The sequence below is a fragment of the Haliotis rufescens genome, unplaced genomic scaffold, assembly GCF_023055435.1.
Source record: "Haliotis rufescens isolate VD_foot unplaced genomic scaffold, xgHalRufe1.0.p SCAF_2, whole genome shotgun sequence".
In the NCBI taxonomy this organism is placed as follows: Eukaryota; Metazoa; Mollusca; class Gastropoda; order Lepetellida; family Haliotidae; genus Haliotis; species Haliotis rufescens.
The window spans coordinates 55,190,998-55,211,994 of NW_025963890.1; the positions used below are offsets into that span (position 1 = coordinate 55,190,998).

The 20,997-nt window shown below is 41.3% G+C and overlaps 1 protein-coding gene and 1 long non-coding RNA gene across 2 annotated transcripts; one reads left to right on the plus strand and one right to left on the minus strand.

Annotated features, from left to right (window-relative positions):
• Nucleotides 1-1,248: 1,248 nt before the first annotated feature.
• LOC124140957 lies at nucleotides 1,249-20,398 on the plus strand. The gene is made up of 13 exons (XM_048400165.1): nucleotides 1,249-1,583; nucleotides 3,331-3,536; nucleotides 4,234-4,332; nucleotides 5,883-5,981; nucleotides 7,151-7,227; nucleotides 8,713-8,853; nucleotides 10,013-10,214; nucleotides 10,762-10,956; nucleotides 11,560-11,855; nucleotides 13,300-14,462; nucleotides 18,161-18,318; nucleotides 19,591-19,715; nucleotides 19,997-20,398. The coding sequence occupies exons 2-13, from the start codon at nucleotides 3,426-3,428 to the stop codon at nucleotides 20,073-20,075; spliced, it is 2,745 nt and encodes a 914-aa protein (XP_048256122.1). The 5' UTR covers nucleotides 1,249-1,583; nucleotides 3,331-3,425; the 3' UTR covers nucleotides 20,076-20,398.
• On the minus strand, nucleotides 15,473-16,999 carry LOC125382104. Its single transcript, XR_007222322.1, has 3 exons — nucleotides 16,939-16,999; nucleotides 16,138-16,477; nucleotides 15,473-15,703 (listed from the first exon to the last, which is right to left on the minus strand). It is a non-coding gene; the product is annotated as an uncharacterized LOC125382104 (long non-coding RNA).
• Nucleotides 20,399-20,997: the final 599 nt, after the last annotated feature.

The window sequence follows — 20,997 nt, forward strand, 5'->3', positions numbered from 1 at the left end:
GTGCGTGCGTGCGTGCGTGCGTGGTCAGTACTAGGGCCATATAAGGGACATAACTAGTAATAGGCACTGGTGGCGCTTCGATCGAGCCCAGAAATTCCATCCTAATTCGGCAAGGGTGAAGACTGGACTTTTACAGACTGTTAACTCCCATGCCTCGGGAAGATGTTAGATCATGTGCGAATTCAATGGTCGCGTTGGACTCACCCGGAACATCCTTACATATTTAAACATGCTTTGTACAGTGTTGTGTATATATATATACATAATTCCCATTCCCATTGCTACAGTTATAATCATGGCTAAATAAGCACCCAGGGTTCGAAATATGGCTTCTCTGACATCTTTCCATTTTGAAGTTCACCATCTCGAAATACGCCTTCTCAATCTCTCCATCAGTAATAGAAGTCGTGGCTGGCCCAGTCTTCAAAACACTGTGGCCTCGACATAAACCTATGACCGTGACGTTTGAATCTCGGTTCACCTTGGTTATGTTTCCACCAAAGTGGCTTTCACCAACGCCTGAGACCTACATCACTTCGGGCTATCCCTCCACATCAAACTGATACGCCGTGATATATAACTGTTTGTTTGTTTGTTGTTTAACGCCGCACTAAGCAATGTTCCAACTATATGACGGCAGACTGTAAATAATCGAGTCTGTTCCAGACAATCCAGTGATTGATGCCATGAGCATCGATCCACACAATTGGGATACGATGACATGCATCAACGAAGTCAGCGAGCTTGACCACCCGATCCCGTTCGTCGCCTCTTACGACAAGCATAGTCGCCTTTTACAGCAAACATGGGTTGCTGAAGACCTATAAACACCAAGGATCATAATCGGTGCAAATCGGAACTCGAACCCATCACGGACCATACCTACGCCTTTGGGACGCATGTCTGCCCCGTGTCCCTTATTATATAAGAAGTGAGAAACATGTCCGGCTGTAACCATGTTTATTTGTTCTCTTCGCCTGCCCAAAATCACATACATTATCGTATCTGCATAGCTTTACTAAAAGCTGTCAAATACCAACGTCAATGGTAAACTAATATCAACGACAGCCAGTACAAATCATAAAGTCATTCGAGCAACGAAACTATTCATTGCTATTATGCGCACTATCTATATAACCTCAATTTCTATTCATATGAATGACAGCTTATACCGAAATTGTATTGCGGTGTAGGACGTGCGCTTACTTCTCATCTGTCCTTTGTGGTACATGTGTGTGGAGACGCAGCCCAGTTTGTTGGCTGTCAATAAAGTACCTATCTTTCAATATGGCTATTCATACCCTCTCATTATTGCAAGAAGCGTGCACGACGTTAAACCCCATTTCACCCGACGCCATATACAAAAAGTGAGTACTTACAAATTACATGCTGTATACATTCAGTTGTGAGAAACAGTTTAAACAACAAGATGACACGTCTGACGCGGCATGGCTGACTATTACTAGAATACACACAGCAGACAGACAAGTTTATCTCATGAACCCTTGTTGCAAAATGGACACAATGTGGACAAATCTAGGAAATAACACTCCAATATCGGACGAGACTCAAGCTAGAGACAGGTAAGATTGATATAGTATTGCATTTTGCTCGCTGAACCTAATAAACATTCAGTTTCTGGTATATTTTATTACCATCGCTAATTTCTGCAAAGCAGCGACTATGTTGTATGTTAAAATACTCTACTGAGCGCTAATGAGCGGATGCAGGTAAGGTTGGATTTAGGTAAGGTTATGTATAATTCCAAGGGGGATTGGGGGGGAGGGGGGCGCATTCATATTGTGCCGCATTTTTGGCTAGGGTTCAGCAGTGGTATGAATGAATATGGAGACGCATTAATTCATTAATTCCAAGATTTACAGTACATAATATTCAACTAGTTCTTACTGAGGTCACAGGCACGTTTATTCAGAGTAAATGGCCCCGCCACAGGGGTACGTTGAAAGATAACAACATATATTCACTTGCATAAACAATTGTACAGGTAACACAAGATAACACAATCCTTCAAGATTGATACATTTACTTTAGATTTAGTGTACAAGGCAATAGGTACTAGGAATACGTCGGTTTCTACTTTCTGGAAAATGATATACAATAGAAAGTGATATTCATCTATGTTATATTTACAGTGAAACGTTTCACATCAGTGTTTGGATTATACTGCATTTTTAACCTATGTGATCGACAACAAAATTTACACTATACTGCAGGTGCATCTTCGTTACTTGTGAAAAGGTGCAAGCACTGTTACAAGAACTTGTAAATTGGCAGACATCTAAAACCACGATGTTTAGATTTGAATTGAATATATTACATTCTTGGCGAACGTAGCAAAGGTTTACTACCAAATCCCTTTTTCTGTATTTAATGGAAATATAGAGAATTGAAAACTACATATGTGGCGAAGATAAACTATTTAAAAATAAATGAGCTGCAGTATCTTGCGATATGGAATCATAAATGATGGAAGTATGATCATTCATCATCATTAATGAATTGTGATATATAGTCATAGAAGTATAATTACTCACCAGGCACATGTACTATTGATATTTAGGATGTAAGATGTCTTGTTTGAATCAATAAAAAAATATATTTATTTCTCATAATACATATAAATATCACCTTTCGCCAAGGATTTCATCGTTCAGTTCACGACTTGAATTATACGTGCAGTCTTGTGCAATCAATTCATCAGTTTAAAAGAGAAGTAAAAGATTATGAAACACCCTATTTGTTTTACCCATCTGATTAAACGTTCGCAGCAGAAAGTGACACTTTTTTGGATAATGAAAAGATTCTGTACCGATATTTAATACGACAATAATACTTTATACAAAGACGATGTCTACCTTGGTCTAAACTGAACAGTGTAATAGAGTCAGTCCTTCAATAAGGCAACAATGAGGTAGAATCATTCAACATGCCTACAATGAATAGCGCTATAGCCAGTTCTACACTGGACGCATACACTACTGTGTTGATGTTTGGAAAGCGTTTACTTAACCCTTTAAAGTCTTTCGTGCACTTAATGAAAATACCAGCCTCAGATTTAATTAATCACGCGGTTTACATACACAACAAACTGCGTTTATAACCAACACGCTTATAACGAACGACGGATATAACGGAATTATTTTTTTACCCAGCCATTTGCTCTATATATATGCTGGTATATAATTATGATTATAAAAAAAACTACGGTTATATCGAACTAATATCAGTGGTCCCTCTGAGTTCGTTATAACCGTAGTTTACTGTATGCGAATAATTACATACATAAAACTTATGGTAATCCTGTTGCAGGTTCTCTTGAGGAGCGGAGCACGGTATAACAGCATCTTGTATTTCAAAACAAGTTTCAGCTTAAAATGTTACTTTGAGTACAGGCAGATTGCACTATGGCCCACAGGCGGACAACGAGCGTGTCAGAGGACGAGCCCGTGTACAGAGTGGTGCGTCCAAAACTCCACACACCATACCTGTTAAGAACTGACCCATTCAACTCCAAAGTAAGTAAAACAACTGGCCTCTTATTGTTTGTCTCAGACGAACGCGCAATTTAGCTCTGAGTTTTAAGTGTTATCTTGTTTCCTGATTTGTTGTTGAATGCATCCGATTGCAACGATATGCTGACACGTATGGGTATGCTTGAAAAACATGAAACATGAAACATGAAACCTCTGTAATCTGGATGATGCCCAGTTAATTTATCCGGATCAACAAATTTTCGGATTTACGTAATGGACTGTGTGAACACCTAAACAGTAACTGCCCGTATGGTTGAATATCCGGTCTTACGAGGTTTCACTGTATCTTATAAATCTTGAGCGTAGATGTAGTGACAAACACTAATAATATACAATACAGGGACCCGTTCCACAAAGCGATCTTAGCGCTACGACTGTCGGAAATCTATGTTAAAGTATAGGAGTTACGATCGTCTTAGCGCTACTATCACTTTGTGGAACGGGCCCTGACGTATGAAATCTGTATCATTTTAGTCAATGCAGTCATGATTTTAAAGAATATTTATCCGGGTTTCCTGTATACTGCAAATAATGAAAAACAAAATTATAATTATCACATTATAAAATATTAGAAACAGTTATTTTATTTTTCTTATTGATTAGTATTTACCTTTGTAACCTATTACTATACTGATATTGGCAAGAAAAGCAATGGCCGTGTGTTACGTGTGTTTCATAGATTACTCCTAATGATCTACACTGGGCTGCAGAAAAGGGAAACATCAACCTGCTGGCGCATCTCCTCCTTGAGAACCACGCTACTAACATCACCGACGCCGTGAGTAGCTGTCCATATATGTTACTAACACCACTGCCTCCTTGAATAACTGTCCACATATGTCCCTAACACCACTGACTCCTTGAATAACTGTCCACATATGTCCCTAACACCACTGACTCCTTGAATAACTGTCCACATATGTCCCTAACACCACTGAATCCTTGAATAACTGTCCACATATGTCCCTAACACCACTGCTTCCTTGAATAACTGTCCACATATGTCCCTAACACCACTGCTTCCTTGAATAACTGTCCACATATGTCCCTAACACCACTGACTCCTTGAATAACTGTCCACATATGTCCCTAACACAACTGACTCCTTGAATAACTGTCCACATATGTCCCTAACACCACTGCTTCCTTGAATAACTGTCCACATATGTCCCTAACACCACTGCTTCCTTGAATAACTGTCCACATATGTCCCTAACACCACTGACTCCTTGAATAACTGTCCACATATGTCCCTAACACCACTGCTTCCTTGAATAACTGTCCACATATGTCCCTAACACCACTGACTCCTTGAATAACTGTCCACATATGTCCCTAACACCACTGCTTCCTTGAATAACTGTCCACATATGTCCCTAACACCACTGCTTCCTTGAATAACTGTCCACATATGTCCCTAACACCACTGACTCCTTGAATAACTGTCCACATATGTCCCTAACACCACTGCTTCCTTGAATAACTGTCCACATATGTCCCTAACACCACTGACTCCGTGAATAGCCGTCCATATATGTCACTAGCACCACTGACTCCGTGAATAGCCGTCCATATATATCACTAGCACCACTGACTCCGTGAATAGCCGTCCATATGTTACTAACACCACCGACGCCGTCCACTTATGATACTAACATCACCGACGTCGTCCATATATGTCACTAGCACCACTGACTCCGTGAATAGCCGTCCATATATGTCACTAGCACCACTGACTCCGTGAATAGCCGTCCATATGTTACTAACACCACCGACGCCGTCCACTTATGATACTAACATCACCGACGTCGTCCATATATGTCACAAGCACCACTGACTCCGTGAATAGCCGTCCATATATGTCCCTAGCACCACTGACTCCATGAATAGCCGTCCATATATGTCAATAGCACCACTGACTCCGTGAATAGCCGTCCATATATGTCACTAGCACCACTGACTCCGTCAATAGCCGTCCATATATGTCAATAGCACCACTGACTCCGTGAATAGCCGTCCAAATATGTCACTAGCACCACCGACTCCGTGAATAGCCGTCCATATATGTCAGTAGCACCACTGACTCCGTGACTAGCCGTCCAAATATGTCACTAGCACCACTGACTCCGTGAATAGCCGTCCATATATGTCAGTAGCACCACTGACTCCGTCCACTTATGCTACTAACACCACCGACGCCGTGAGCAAAGACATGTTCAGAAAACGCTTTTCACGTTTGTTTGTATTTGAAAAGGTGTGATATGCCAAATCCATGCCCAGAGGCCACAGGAAAATATCTTGCCTTTTACATATGTCAACATGTTCTAGTTTGGCCGTACACCCCTCCACGAGGCAGCGGCGAACAACCAGCTGCAGGCCGCTGATTGGCTAATGTTCCATGGTGCAGATCCACACATTAAGGACTATGTGAGTACATAAGTGATTGAGTGAGTGATGTATTTGGGTTTAACAGCGCTTTGAAAAGTACTCAGTAATATCACAGCATATCCGCTTTATCTGGGAGGAAAGCCACTTTGGTGTAACCCATGAGTAAGGGTATGGTGCTGACAAACCAAGAAATATAACCGATCATAGGCCTCTGGAGTTCCCAAGGGATACTACTCTGCACAGCGAATTGCGGCGCTTTGGACGAAGGTTCACCCGTACATGAGCAGACCCTTAAAGACTATTGATGCATATATAATATTATGACAGAAAACATAGCTTCACAAATATGAATGATAAGACTTTATAGGCTTCTAATATTACATGTAATTATCTTTGATATGTTTATGTTGATATGCATAAAACAAAGTGAGCGAGTGATTATTATTTTATGCCGCTTTAAAGAACTCTATATTCATTTTTAATGTGCCTTTATGCAGAATCGAAACCGGGTCTTCGACATAACGTAAACACCAGGCCACCCCGTTAACAATCAACATGACACAGTGACACGCTTGTATCAATCAGCAGTTTCTACCTGTATCGGGGGCACGGGTGGCCAAGTCGTCTCAGGCGCCGCGATTCGCTGTGCAGAGTTGCGTCCCTTGGGGACGCCAGAAACCTATAATTGTGGTTGCGAATTCCGGTTCGCCCCGATTATGTTTCTAGGTTTGTCAGCACCATACCCGTGCTCGTGGGTTTCACCGAAGTGGTAAACGTGTGAGACCTGCATCACTTCGGGTTTTCCTCCCACATTAAGCTGACACGCCGTGATATAACTGGAATAATGTTAAAAGCGGCGTTAAACCCAACTCACTCACTCATTTCTACCTGTATCGCGGAAATCGAAAAGTGTCGGGGCAAAAGACTACTGTAAATCTATGAAACAGCGCATGTTTAGACCATATTATTGTGACAGGCATTTATCTTTTTTCAAGGAGACGTGAGGTATGTTGATGTCGCTTTTAATGCTTTACAATTTATAATGATAATGAAAAAGATAACTTTTCTAGACAGGTGTTTATTCAATGATTTACGGTATATACAAATAATACACTGTTTATTTATTATTGCTGTGTAGAAGGGCCATGTACGAACAATTGTGTAACATATGGCCTCCGTGATCCCGAACGTTTTAGCATCAATTTCAGGAAAGTCACACGGCCATGTCGATGAGCAAAAGCGAAAAGATGACACAAATACTGTCCCAGAACCCGCCGAGCAAGAGGTAAATGTGTGTGTGTGTGTGTGTGTGCGTGCGTGCATGCGTGTGTGTGTGTGTGTGTGTGTTACTCATGTGTGTGTGTGTGTGTGTGTGTGTGTGTGTGTGTGTGTGTGTGTGTGTGTGTGTGTGTGTGTGTGTGTGTGTGTGTGTGTGTGTGAGTGTTACTCATCACAGAGTGCACTTTTGTTTCAATTAACAGTGTATGTTTACACTACCTTCACGTTGGATCACAATTCACGTTAAACCACAGTATTGCAAGAGAAGGCAATAATACACCAATACTCGCAGGTGTTATGCCCGAGTGAGTATTGATTAATATGAAACTCACACACATGCAATTATAGTTTTTATGTTGAAGAAGTGCTTTCAAGTTGTTAGAGCCGTCCGTCGTGGAGGTTCATAGTACTGTTTGTTGTTGAATACTATTGGTATAAAGTGTATCCAAATGGGACAACCATGTTCAACTGCAGCATGGTATTTCAGTGGGTTACTCTGTACAACCGGTATACGTCGGGACTGGTACAAGCATCTTCCCACCCACGTGCATGTATGTAGCCTTTTGGTAAGAGGTGTTGTTCGCCTCCTAGTGCGAATGAGTGAGTGAGTGAGTATGGTTTTACATCGCTTTTAGCAATATTCCAGCAATATCACGGCGGAGGACACCAGAAATGGGCTTCACACATTGTACCCATGTCGGGAATCGAACCCGGGTCTTCGGCATGACGAGCGAACGCTTTAGCCACTAGGCTACCCGACCGCCCCCTAGTGCGAATGAATCCCAAATGATAGTCCACACCGCGGCCAGCTTTCTCCATTACACTAAGACGAGACAATACGACATGTAAATATACAAATATATACATGAAGCAGGTAGGGTTAATGGATACGACACACCTAGCGAGGATTCCGAAGCAGAATTCGAGGTAGGTGTGAACTTGTGATGATCCGGTGGTTACAGTATGTGACCCCATGCTGTCGACCTCATGTTTCTCAAACTACTTCTTAATCCTCTCTATTGTATAAACACTGCCTCCTACCTGTATATATACTTGTCAACCATACTCTGTTCATAACTTGTTTTATAACGGTGTTAGAACCTACACCGAAACGTCGCTCCTAATTGTAATAAAGTTGTTCATCCATGCTATGCTATGCTATGCTGGGCGGTCGGGTAGCCTAGTGGTTAAAGCGTTCGCTCGTCACGCCGAAGACCCGGGTTCGATTCCCGACATGGGTACAATGTGTGAAGCCCATTTCTGGTGTCCTCCGCCGTGATATTGCTGGAATATTGCTAAAAGCGGCGTAACACCATTCTTACTACTACACTACACTACACTACACTACACTACACTACACTACACTACACTACACTACACTACACTACACTACACTACACTACACTACACTACGCTACACTACGCTACGCTACCCTACGCTACGCTACGCTACCCTACGCTACGCTACACTACACTATACTATACTATGCAGGCCAGAAACTATCATCCTGATTAAGGACACAACGCACGACGTGTATGCCCTGGACGTGTTGGTGTTCACCGGGAACCAGTTCGGCCCTGAACCATCCTACATGACCTGCAGAAGACGGTCGCCATCGAAGAGCTCCCTCAGGTTTGTGGTATTCCCATTGTCACTCTGCCTCCTATAGCTGTAATGTGTATTTCTACAGTGAAATATCTTATATCTTGATATTCCTTACCTGTCACAATGTCCAAAGCTTCTGAGTTCCCAGATTTGATATATGTATATGCTGATTAATTTGAATAAATATTTTCCAAGGCAAAATCACAAAGTGTAGTATCGATTGCGTAAATGTGAACATAAGTATTCCTCAGTCATCTTATGTTCACATTTACGCAATCGATACTAAACTTTGTGACTTGGCCTTGGAAAATATTTCATAAGCATAAAACATTGTTATTCTTTACGAAAACCATTAGCATTCTTTATTCTTAATCTCGTCACTATATGGCTGGAAGATTGCCCTCTGTGACGTTAAATATTAACTCACTTACTTACTCACTTTATTCTTAATCGGTACACCCCGATTTTGTCTAGGTTTGTCAGCACCATACCCGTGTTCGAGGGTTTCACAAAAGTGCTAAACGTCTGAGACCTGCATCACATCGTGCGTTCCTCCCACATTAAGATATAACTGGAATACTGTTCAAAGCCACGTTAAACCCAACTCACTCACTCGCTAACAATTCGGAAATGAAAGACATACCACAAAACTCTTACGTACCTCTTCCATGTAAATACTCCTTTTTAAGTGTTCTTGAAGGTAACTGGGACTCTCTTTCTTTCTGCTTTCTTTGGCGTCTTGGTCTTTGGTCCGCTGGTCAAATAAACAAACTTTTCCGATTGTGATGCTTGGTCAATCAGAACCATGCTTTTAGTCGTGAAGGAGATGCTTTGTTTGTCACTCATATAAAGCTGCCAACCTGGATCTTATTGAACCCATACTCACTCACTGTTGATAACACCCGTGAAGATCCGGGTTAGAATAGGTCTTCAGGAACCAATACGCTATGCTTGACGTGAGAGGCGACTAACGGTTTGGGTGGTCAGGCTCGCTGATGTGGTTGATGCATGTCATCGTATCCCAATTGCGTAGATCGATGTTCATGATGCAAATCACTGGATTATCTGGTCCAGACTCGATTATTTACAGACCGCCGTCATATAACTGGAATATTGCTGAGTGCGGCGTTACACAACATACAAACAAAACACTCTTGATAACAAGCTCTGATACTTGTTACTTCAGGCACAAACTTGCAAAAGGGGAACACTTCTGGCGGGATGTAATTGAGTACAAGATGTCGCAGGTCAACTCGTCCAGTGTGGTGACAGTTAATCTGTTGGTTGCCGACCTTCCTCCTTCTACCAATGAACTGATCCTGAAGATAGAAGGAGTGGGTGGCCATGTCAAGGACGTCAAGCCAGGAATGGATAAGTTCTTTATAACGGTAACGTATTCAATTAAAGACGTAATCCCTTAATGGATGACCAGTGAAGATTCCGGGGTAGAATAGGTCTTCAGCAACCCATGCTTGCCGTAAAAGGTGACTATGTTTGTCGTAAAAGGCGACTAACGGGATCGGGTGGTCAGGCTCTCTGACTTGGTTGATGCATGTCACCGATCCCAATTGCATGGATCGATGCTCATGATATTAATCACTGGATTGTCTGGTCCAGACTCGATTATTTACAGACCGCCGTCATATAGCTGTAATATTGCTGAGTGCGGCGTTAAACAACAAACCAACCAACCAACCAACCCTTAAAGGATAGGCCTTTCGCTGAGTGTTCATTGCATTGTTTGCCTCATTTTTGTCTGTTTCTTCGGAAAATGACACATGCATATGTTTGATTGACATTTACATTTGATTGAAAGCTACACCAACTAGATGATGCCCTGTTCAGGATTTTGGCAGAACAATTTTCCTCGAGCATAATTTCGGAGGGTTCAGTATTTGTTCCAACCGATTTTGTTATTATGTCTTCTATGTACAGGACAATGAAGTCTGGGTATGCCAAGTTCTTGTCCATCTGAACAAGTCTGGGTCAATTGGTTTATGTTCTCGACCAAAGTCAGAGGTAATGTCGATACCACAGGACGGTGGTCAAGTGAAGTCCAGGACCAACAGTGGCGTGAAGCTCAGTGTTCCTCCTCATGCGTTCAAGCGACCGGGCAATGTGTTGCTGACAGTAAGATGTTATGTATCTTATCATCTCCTTGCAGTGACAATGGTTTAACATTATGGTTTAATAACAGGCGAACTACCATACAAAGCCAATCTATTAATCTTAGAGGTGAGGTGAGGTGAAATGGGGTTTAACGTCGCGTCCAAGACTATTGCACTTATAACACGACGTGCATGCACGTGTATGTGTGTGTGTGTGTGTGTGTGTGTGTGTGGCTGCTTGTATTAGTCCGGACTGATGTCGATTTATAGTGCTAGCACACTGAGATACCATGCCGCAGTTTAACATGAATACCCCTCTCAGACACAGTATACTGACTCCGAGCCGACCAGTCCTTGTTTTAACCCCTTAATGCCGAGCGCCTGACAGGGTTAACAACAAGTACCATCTTTTAACGTCTTTTGGTATGACGCGGCTGGGGATCGAACCCCGGACCTTCCGCTCTCCGGGCGAACGCTCTACCATTAGACCACGGAGGCGGTCTATTAATCTTAGATGTGTTCCAGACACTTTATATTGTTGCATCACAACAACATCTACCCTAATTTCTATTCATCCCGACAGCTATTGGGCAAGCATAACATTGCTTCCTAATCATGTTTACAGATTGAAGAGGTTCCAGAAATGGAGAAAGAAGACACCATTATATCCCTTTCCCATTTCTACAACATGGAACATAGCTCTTGTTCCAGAGCCTCAGAGGATATCGAGATGACTCTCCCCATCCCGAGTGGGTACACGGGCGACGGGGAGATGGTGGTCCTGTCGAGGCCAGGGTCGGCGATCTCATCTGAAGGGGAAGAAGAACAAGAAGCGGAGGAGGCTGAGAGATGGGAGGTAATGGAGGCAAAGGTGGAACCTGATGAAGGCAGGGTCAGATTCAAGACAAACAACATGGGCATGTACGTGAACTATTCTTCTTTCAATGAATGAATGAATGAATGAATGAATGAATGAATTTGTTGCTGCTGCTTCTGCAGGAAACATGATATCACTGCGTGGGACATCAAGCATGGCCTTCACACATGGTACAGACAGACAGACAGACAGACAGACAGACAGACAGATAATTTATTTGAGTCTCACCTCGTTACATATATAATACATGGGGAAAAACTTTTCAAATATCTTAGTTAAAACCATATAAAGTAACGAGCCACACCCTACAGAGTAATGAGAGACTATAGAAAATTGGTAAAAACATGTATACAATTTCACATATATTACACACGATAAAAATGACTGTACCTGACTATTCACAAAAGAGAATAATCTATAGTACAACATGGTGCAGAGCATCCGATCTGGTTGTTAAAATATTCTTGCAGATCTTGGCAGTTGTAAAAAACAATTCTGGGCTGGATAGTATAACTACATAAATCACGAAAACTTCCAAAATCAGAACATACGTAACGACGTTTGGAAGAAAAGGTAAAATCTAAGACCCCCATTGTGTGAACAATATAATAAAACATGCCTTTCATCATCTATTTCATCCGTACAAAACGGGGAGGTTCTCTCTGCAAGAGGTGTATTGGTATAGCGTCGGGTCTCAACTCTTAGCGGTGCTACACCACATCTAAACCTTGACAGGGCGCTTCTTAGAGTTCTAGGGGGACTTTTGTGTACATATGCTTCAAGACTGTAATTATCCTTATAGGTGCAGTAAGTTCTTAATGTATTGCTACCTGTCCTACCTTTGCTGTTCGGTAATTCCACAGCTGTCCTCCACTCTTCTTTAAATTCTTTAAACATTCTGCATTGCACTTGACACATATTTACTACCGTATCTGTTGTCAATGGTACATGTGTGTGGAATTGAATCTCGTCTTTAACATCACCAGCGAGCGCTTTAATCCACCAAGCTTCATCAACCCTTATTATTCTCTTTGGTTTTATCATGAGGCGATTATACCAAACAAGTTTTTTTTGCTTTTTGTTTAACGGCACACTCAGCAATATTTCAGCGATATGGCGGTGGTTTGTAAATAATCGAGTCTGAACCAAACAAGCCAATGATTGACATCATGAGCATATATCTTCGTAATTGGGATTAGCATATAGTGCTGAAGACCAATTCTAACCCGGATCTTCACGGGGAGGTATGGTAGTTGAGGTACAACGTAGGTGTGTAACGAATGGCGATTGTTGTGTAGCTTTTAGAACAACGGATTAAGTATTAAGGGTATTCTAAAAAAAGAATATTGTGTGTAGAGGTACATGTGCAAGGATTACGTTCCATTGTATATAGCTTCACAAACTTAGTGCTTTAAACCATTTTCAGTTTTAGAGACGAGATTTGTCACTCTTCCATCATGTGTATAAGTAATATATTTTAATCCACAGTAACGCACCAGTTGAAGTTGAGAAAGGTGCAAACAGAGAAGACATCCGAACACAGACTGCAAACATATACTCGAAGAGAAAAGACTGCCATGTGAAATTTCTGGTTGTTGGGAAAGTCCTTGGTTTTAACCAATTTGACATTGTGGTAGAGTGTCTAAAACCAGATCAGATATATCTCCGTCTTGATGAGTGGAAGAAGGAATCGTACACACGACTGAGAGTCAGTGGAGACTTTCCCTCTAAAATGAACCAAAAATATCGCCTTGAGCTCCAGGGAAATTTGAAGTGTTTATACAGACTCAGTGATCTTCATCTCGAACTCCTGCCTGGGCAAATGAGTCACCAGAGCCTTCTTGTGGAAATCCAAAATGTAAGCGATGCCCCAAATGGAAGCATTGCGGTTCACATGGTGGGGCACAATGGAGTGAGCGTTGTTACACAGCTGCCTCTTCTGTTGGGAGAACAACTGCAAGAATCTTCACAAGCAGCTCGAGAGGACAATGAGAATACTGCACGTAAAACTTCTGGAACAAATCGACCTCGAGTTCCTGACAAAGGAAATGTTAGGTCCAGAATACCAAGAAGAATTAAGTCATACCCAGGTGAGAATGGAACGACGGTAATGGATGATAACATGGAAAGACCATTTGAGATATATGAAACCACTGATGACCTACTTCCTCATGATGGTAAGCCTCATCAGCCTCTAAACCAACAACACATGGGTTTGCATTCTGGTTTGGATGTTCCAGATGCAATGCCAGGACTGTCAAGTAATGAAGGCACAGCCCCCATCAGGCAAAGCAAAGTCAGTTCCCACACCCGTTACACACAGAGAACGGGAAGGTTTGACCACCATGTAGTGTATGATAGGGATCAGTCAGGAAGACCTATGGACTCGAGGCGATCTAGTATCCAGCCCAATGCAAATAGCAGACGTTTATCGAACGCCTCGGGAGTGAGTCTGCCTGCTGGGGTTGGTGTTACCCTTGGTGGTGCTGCAGCCAGTGAGGACGGAGACGTACAAAGTGTTTATGAAGGCTATAGTGGGAGTGAAGGTGTACGTGGGCGCATCACTGAGTCGAGGACGTCGTCCCTAGCTCAGCATATTCTCAGCACAGCTCCTGCATCGGAGGACCCTGAGTCGCTGCCTATAGAGGAAGGTAAGTGTCGAAATAATGGATTAGAGTCACCCACTTATCTTCAGGGAGATTTAGGTTTAGATTGAAGACGATGTACTTTTTTCGTTAAAAGTATCAATTTGAAGTTTGAAGTACTGGGACAAACATGTTATGTGTTCATCACCGCACAAGATTTCTTCATCAAATTTGTTTGTTTGCTTGTTGTTTAACGTCGTAAGCTATATGACAGTTATTTGACGGCGGTCTGTAAATAATCGAGTCTTGACCAGACAATCTAGTGGTTGATATCATGACCATCGATCCACGTATTTGGGATCGATGACATGCATCAACCAAGTCAGCGAGCCTGACCACCTGATCCCGATAGTCGCCTTTTACGACAAGCATAGTCGCCTTTTACGGCAAGGGAAAGTTAGCCATTGGGAAGTTGAAATCATCCTCCCTGTCATACAGTCTTGTGGAAAGCTTGTTTTGCCACTCTGAATCTCTATGCAAATATCTAAATATGAAACAGATGAGGCGGTTTCACTGGTCTCTTTTTATTTCTAGTGGTGGGAAAACCACTGGAAGGTAATAATTGGCTATTTGACCATTATTGTTTGTTTGTTGTTTAACGCCGCACACAACAATATTCCAGCTGTATGACGGCGATCTTTAAATAATCGTGTTTGGTCAAGGCAATCATGTGATTCACATGACAAACATATATCTACGGAATATGGATACGATGACATGCATCAGCCAAATCAGCGAGCCTGACCATCCGATCCCGTTAGTCGCATCCAAAGACTATCATAGGTTGCTGAAGACCAACCCGGTCACTGGTCTGACCATTATATAACGATATCAGATCATCGATATACCCGAAGCTTAAGTTAAACTTCCTGGCCGTATGGCGAGCAACAATTTCGATTCATATGCTTAAAGAAACAGATTGGCAAGGTGAGCACTAGTGATGTATGTAACAGATGCCAAATATGGATTGATGTTTGACCATGCAAATGAAAATTATTTGCTCCCAACACAACTTTTGGTACCATATTATTACACCTGGATTGGACCTAGTAGGTTACCTTAAGGCACATGCTTCCTGGACATTCGAATGAGTTCTTCGGGATGTTTATTTTCACCCTTTTATCTAGTGCGTACACAAGCCTGCACCCATCAACTGGTACTTCTCTCTGTGTTTCCTTCGGCCTGGTGCACAATACAAACCATCCACGCGATCCGACACTGATCTGAGAGGTTGCTTCCCAGCGTTGCTGAAATACAGCGACCGAATCAAGAATCATGTTTGGAAGATACAATGAGAAACATTTCCAGTAGACAGCTCATCACTGGGAATGATTCGTTTGTTTGGTTTTTGTTTATGGCCACACTCAGCAATATTCCATCTTTTTTAAGGCTGTAAGAAATGGAGTCTTGATCAGATAGTTCAGTGATTGACATTATGAACATCGATCTACGGAACTCGGATTCGATAATATGCATCAACCAAGTCAGCGTGCATGGGTTGCTGAAGATCAGTTCTAAACCGTATCTTCTCGGGGTACTGGAATTTTAATGTTAACTGTCTAATATGCTGCGATAATGTTTAGAGGAATAACAAATATGCGGGAAAAGTACGTTTTTATATCAACTGAAAATGTGATATGTTCATTATTGTACGCTGTAAACTGTTAATTTTCACTTTTACCTCCTCTGGTATGAACAATGTTTCAACCAGCGCCTCCTCCTGTGTATGTCCGAATGTTGCATATTTTAAAACAAGCTCAGCATACCGACCAGGTCCATCTTGTAAATGGAAGACTATTGTTAAACCAATAGTGGTAGTGGATATGCACCATTCGACGAGGTCTCCCCAAAATGCTTCATTCATCTTTGCAACTAGTCCGTGGGGATTATCTTCTGGCTCAGAGTAAGATAGTCGTAAGAAGGTCTTTGGAGCTCCTACTCTTGTTGTCAGGTCTAAACTTACTTCCATGTTTCTGAGAACCTTCTCTTTACAGTTCCTTGTCTCAACATATGTTGTGTTCCTGTAAAAGACATCATTGCCACTCGTCGTGAACGGAACACCAATTGTATATCTTATCTTAAGCACATATCCTCACATAAACAGCTGTAGTTCTAAACCGCACTGGAACATTTCATACGGCCATGTGCACTATTGCAGGTCTCAGACGTTTACCACGAGCATGGATATGGTGGATTTCTGGCGTGCCAAAGGGACGTGTCTTTTCACTCCAGCAAATACTAGTAGATGTTGGTGTAAACTTGTGTTAACACTCAGTGGCGATGAATAGGAAAACATAGCGGACATAAAACGCTTCCTTTAACTCGAATAATTTGATTTATGGGGTGGAACAAAAACTTGAAGCTAGTTACCTTGTATTCCGTTTGATAGGACACATGGCATCTCGTGGCATGAAGTTAAGCACCTTTACTATTTCTGACATGCTTACCATTCAATATCGTTGGATGTATGCTTTCAATATACCTGTAATCACCAGGTAGGGTGATCAATCCCTGTTCTGCGAAATCGTTTACAATAGCGGAGAGGTCCTGTGCAAATATAACTATTTTCACATTCTATTGACTCATCATTCTCCAGTTCATTGCAATTATGTCTAGTTTATTTGTTGTTTAACGCTGCACTCAGCAATATTAGAGCTATATAATCGAATCTGGACCGGACAATACAGTGATTGACATCATACCCATCTATCTAGGCAAATGGGATACGATGACATGCATCAACCAAGTCAGCGAGCCTGACCACCCGATCCCGTTAGTCGCCTCTTCATCAAAAATGAAAAAGTGTGGTGGTGTTTAATTTTACTGAAGATCGACATCATGAACTTTACAACAAGTGCTGTTAAATTGAATATTTGTTTTCATTTCCATTAGGGATTTAATATATGGACCGAAAAGACAATTCGAGGAGAGACTTTCCTTTTTACCTATATTTCATTTCATTAATTACGGCACCAAACTACCCCGTGGTGTCTTCAATTTCAGTTAACAAACTGACATACTTGTGAAACCATATAAATGAACACTTTTAGTAATTGCAGCTATAAATACATCTATATCATCACATTTACGTTTACTTTTGATAAAAGCTTAAAGCATTTGTAGCTGTGCACAGGTTTCGTTTGAGTAGAGGTATACCATAGTGTACTGTAAAATGTGTTCATCTTTAAGGTAGTGGTAGAGCGTCCGCCCGGAGAGCGGAAGGTCCGGGGTTCGATCCCCGGCCGCGTCATACCGAAAAAAGACGGTACTTGTTGTTACCCTGCCTGGCGCTAGGCATTAAGGGGCTAAAACAAGGACTGGTCGTCTCGGAGTCAGTATACTGTGTCTGAGTGGGATATTCATGTTAAACTGCGGCATAGTATCTCAGTGCCGCACTATAAATCGGCATCAGTCCGGACTAGTACAAACAGCCACACAAACACACACATGTACATGCACGTCGCTATATAAGTTCAATAATCTTGGACGCGACGTTAAACCCCATTTCATCTCACCTCACCTCATCTTTAAGGGTCGGTGGGATAACCTACTGGATAAAGCATTCGCTCATCATGAAGAAGACCTGGGTTCCATTCCAGACATGGGTACAATGTGTGGAGCCCATTACTGGGGTCCCCCACCGTGATATTTCTGGAATACTGCAGATTCCACTGACCACCAATTCATAAACCCTTTTATTACAGGTATCAGCGCTCCTGTATCCAACAGTTTCCTTGCAAGCTTAGTAAAGGTCATGTCACCGGATTTGTTGCTGTTTGTTCAACTTGGATTACATGATCGCGAGATCCAGAAAATAAGGAAGGACACAGCCACCACAGACATTGAATATACCATGTTTGTGGTAAGTTATTGCAATATAATGCACATGTGTATAGGCTCGTCATATTGAATATACCATGTTCGTGGTAAGTTATTGCAATACAACGCAGTTGTGTATTGGCTCGTCAAATTGAATATACCATGTGTGTGGTAAGTTATTGCAATACAGCGCAGTTGTGTAAAGGCTCGTTACATGAAACATACCATGTTTGGTGAAAGTTATAATACTACAATATAGTTGCGGATAGACTTGTTACATTGAATATACCATGTTTGTGGAAGGTTATAATAATACAATGCAGTTTCGTATAGGCTCGTTACATTGAATATACCATGTTTGTGGTAGGTTATAATAGGACAATGCAGTTTCGTATAGGCTCGTATATTGAATATACCATGTTGTGGTAGGTTATAATTATACAATGTAGTACTTATAGGCTCGTTACATTGAATATACCATGTTGTGGTAGGTTATAATTATACAATGTAGTTACGTATAGGCTCGTTACATTCAATATACCATTGTGTGGTAGGTTGTAATTTTACAATGTAGTTACGTATAGGCTCGTTACATTCAATATACCATGGTGGGGTAGATTATAATTATACAATGTAGTTACGTATAGGCTCGTTACATTCAATATACCATGGTGGGGTAGGTTATAATTATACAATGTAGTTACGTATAGGCCCGTTACATTCAATATACCATGTTTGTGGAAGGTTATTATACAATGCAGTTGCGTAAAGGCTTGCTACATTGAATATACCATGTTTGTGGAAGGTTATAATAATACAATGCAGTTGCGAAAAGGCTCGTCACATTGAACATACCACGTTTGTGTAAGGTTATAATACTACAATGTAGTTGTGTATGGGCGTATCGTTAACGTCAGATAATCGTTTGTGGCCATAAGCAATAAGCTTGAGAGCGGCGTAAGAATCTACACCGATACGTCGCTAATGCAATAAACCAGAAGTTGTTAACCATAAAGTTGTACGTACATATTAACTCATCAACTTCTAGAATGCCAATCAAATACTGTGCCTATAAGGATCTGACCCCTGGGGATTCACAGGACGTAGTGGTCCCTTTAAACCCTGGGGGCACTAACGCGGCCTCTAACTCATACGCTAAAAATAAATTTCATCACATGTTAAAATGTTAAATTAACCTATTCATACTTGAATACATTGGGTGGAAGAACCCATCAGTGAAAGGTTGTTTTTAACCAATAGGTGTAGAATAAGGAATATAGTTAACATTCTGCTACTTTAACGATTATGTTTTCAGATGTTGGACAAGTGTCGTGAGAAGCGAGGAGACAATGCTGCATTCCTACATATGCTGCTTTTAGCCCTGGAAGACTTCCAACAGAATGATACCAAACAGTGGGTCGTGAACCGTATCAATCGATGGTAATTGTGGAATTTCTTGTCAGTATTTACTTCAGCGGAGGTGGTGCAATTTAAAAGGATCTGTCACATTTGATTTCGTTCCACCCTTTATTTGTAAGTGACAAATACCAATATCCAAAAGATAATAGCTGCCTTTAGCAGATATTTGTGCAAGATATTTTTCGCTTTTATTTATGATTATGGAAATGGTTTTGTGTCTTTTATCGTATACGAGAATTTCATATTGACATATAGACCCATCATCAATTATACATGTTATAAAAACACATTATATATTTCAGGCTAGACACGTGTCCCTCTGGAGATCAAGTCTTTGTTCGAAAGGTTCACTCCATTGCCCGTCGCTTTCGAGAAGCCTAACATTTTAGGAATCACTTTGAACTCTGAATCGCATTGAGTATCACAAGTACAGAAGCCGCCATCTTTACGAAACCAAATGCAATCTGCATATTAATACTGAGATACGGTTAACTGGGACAATGATTGAAGATATTTATTTACCTCGCATTTATCCATAAGAGTTTTCTTAGAAAATACAACATATTCTACATAATAGTAATACTGATTATGAGTACAAAAAAAGTCCATTTATGATGCCCCAAATTCCATTCACCAGTGACCCGTGAAGATCCGGGGTAGAATAGGTCTTCAGCAACTCGTGCTTGCCGTAAAATGCGACTATGCTTGTCGTAAGAGGCGACTAACGGGATTGGGTGGCCGGCTCGATTACTTGGTTGATGCATGTCATCGTATCCCAATTGCGTGGATCGATGCCCATGATGTCAATCCAGACTCGATTATTTACAGACCGCCGTCATATAGCTGGAATATTGCTGAGTGCGGCGTTAAACAAACACACAAAGAAACACACAAACAAACTTATAGCAATTTTTTTGGTATTGCCTCAATTATTATCACTTGCTCTCTACATATGCGGGGCGGTGGGGTAGCCTAGTGGTTAAAGCGTTTGCTTATCATGAAGAAAACGCGGGTTCGATTCCCAAAATGGATACAATGTGTGAAGCCCTTTTCTGGTATCCCCCGCAGTGATCTTGCTGGAATATTGCTTTAAGCAACGTAAATTACATATGCCGACGCTGATAAGAAGATATATGTTAAACGATAATGTGTTTGTACATGCACCTAGATCTTTTCTTACATCATTTATTATATATGTAAACATATTACAACATAATAAATATATTTATTTTGTAATTTAAGGAATGTCATGTGTGATAAATAGATCAAACATTGCCATGTCTGGAGACAAAAAGTATTTATA

Excerpts from the sequence above, each read along its gene's own strand:
- LOC124140957 (XM_048400165.1), top strand. The coding sequence starts at position 3,426 with ATGGCCCACAGGCGGACAACGAGCGTGTCAGAGGACGAGCCCGTGTAC. Across the intron at positions 5,982-7,150 it reads ATCCACACATTAAGGACTAT|GAAAGTCACACGGCCATGTC; the intron begins GTGAGTACATAA and ends CATCAATTTCAG. Across the intron at positions 18,319-19,590 it reads TTGAATATACCATGTTTGTG|ATGTTGGACAAGTGTCGTGA; the intron begins GTAAGTTATTGC and ends TTATGTTTTCAG.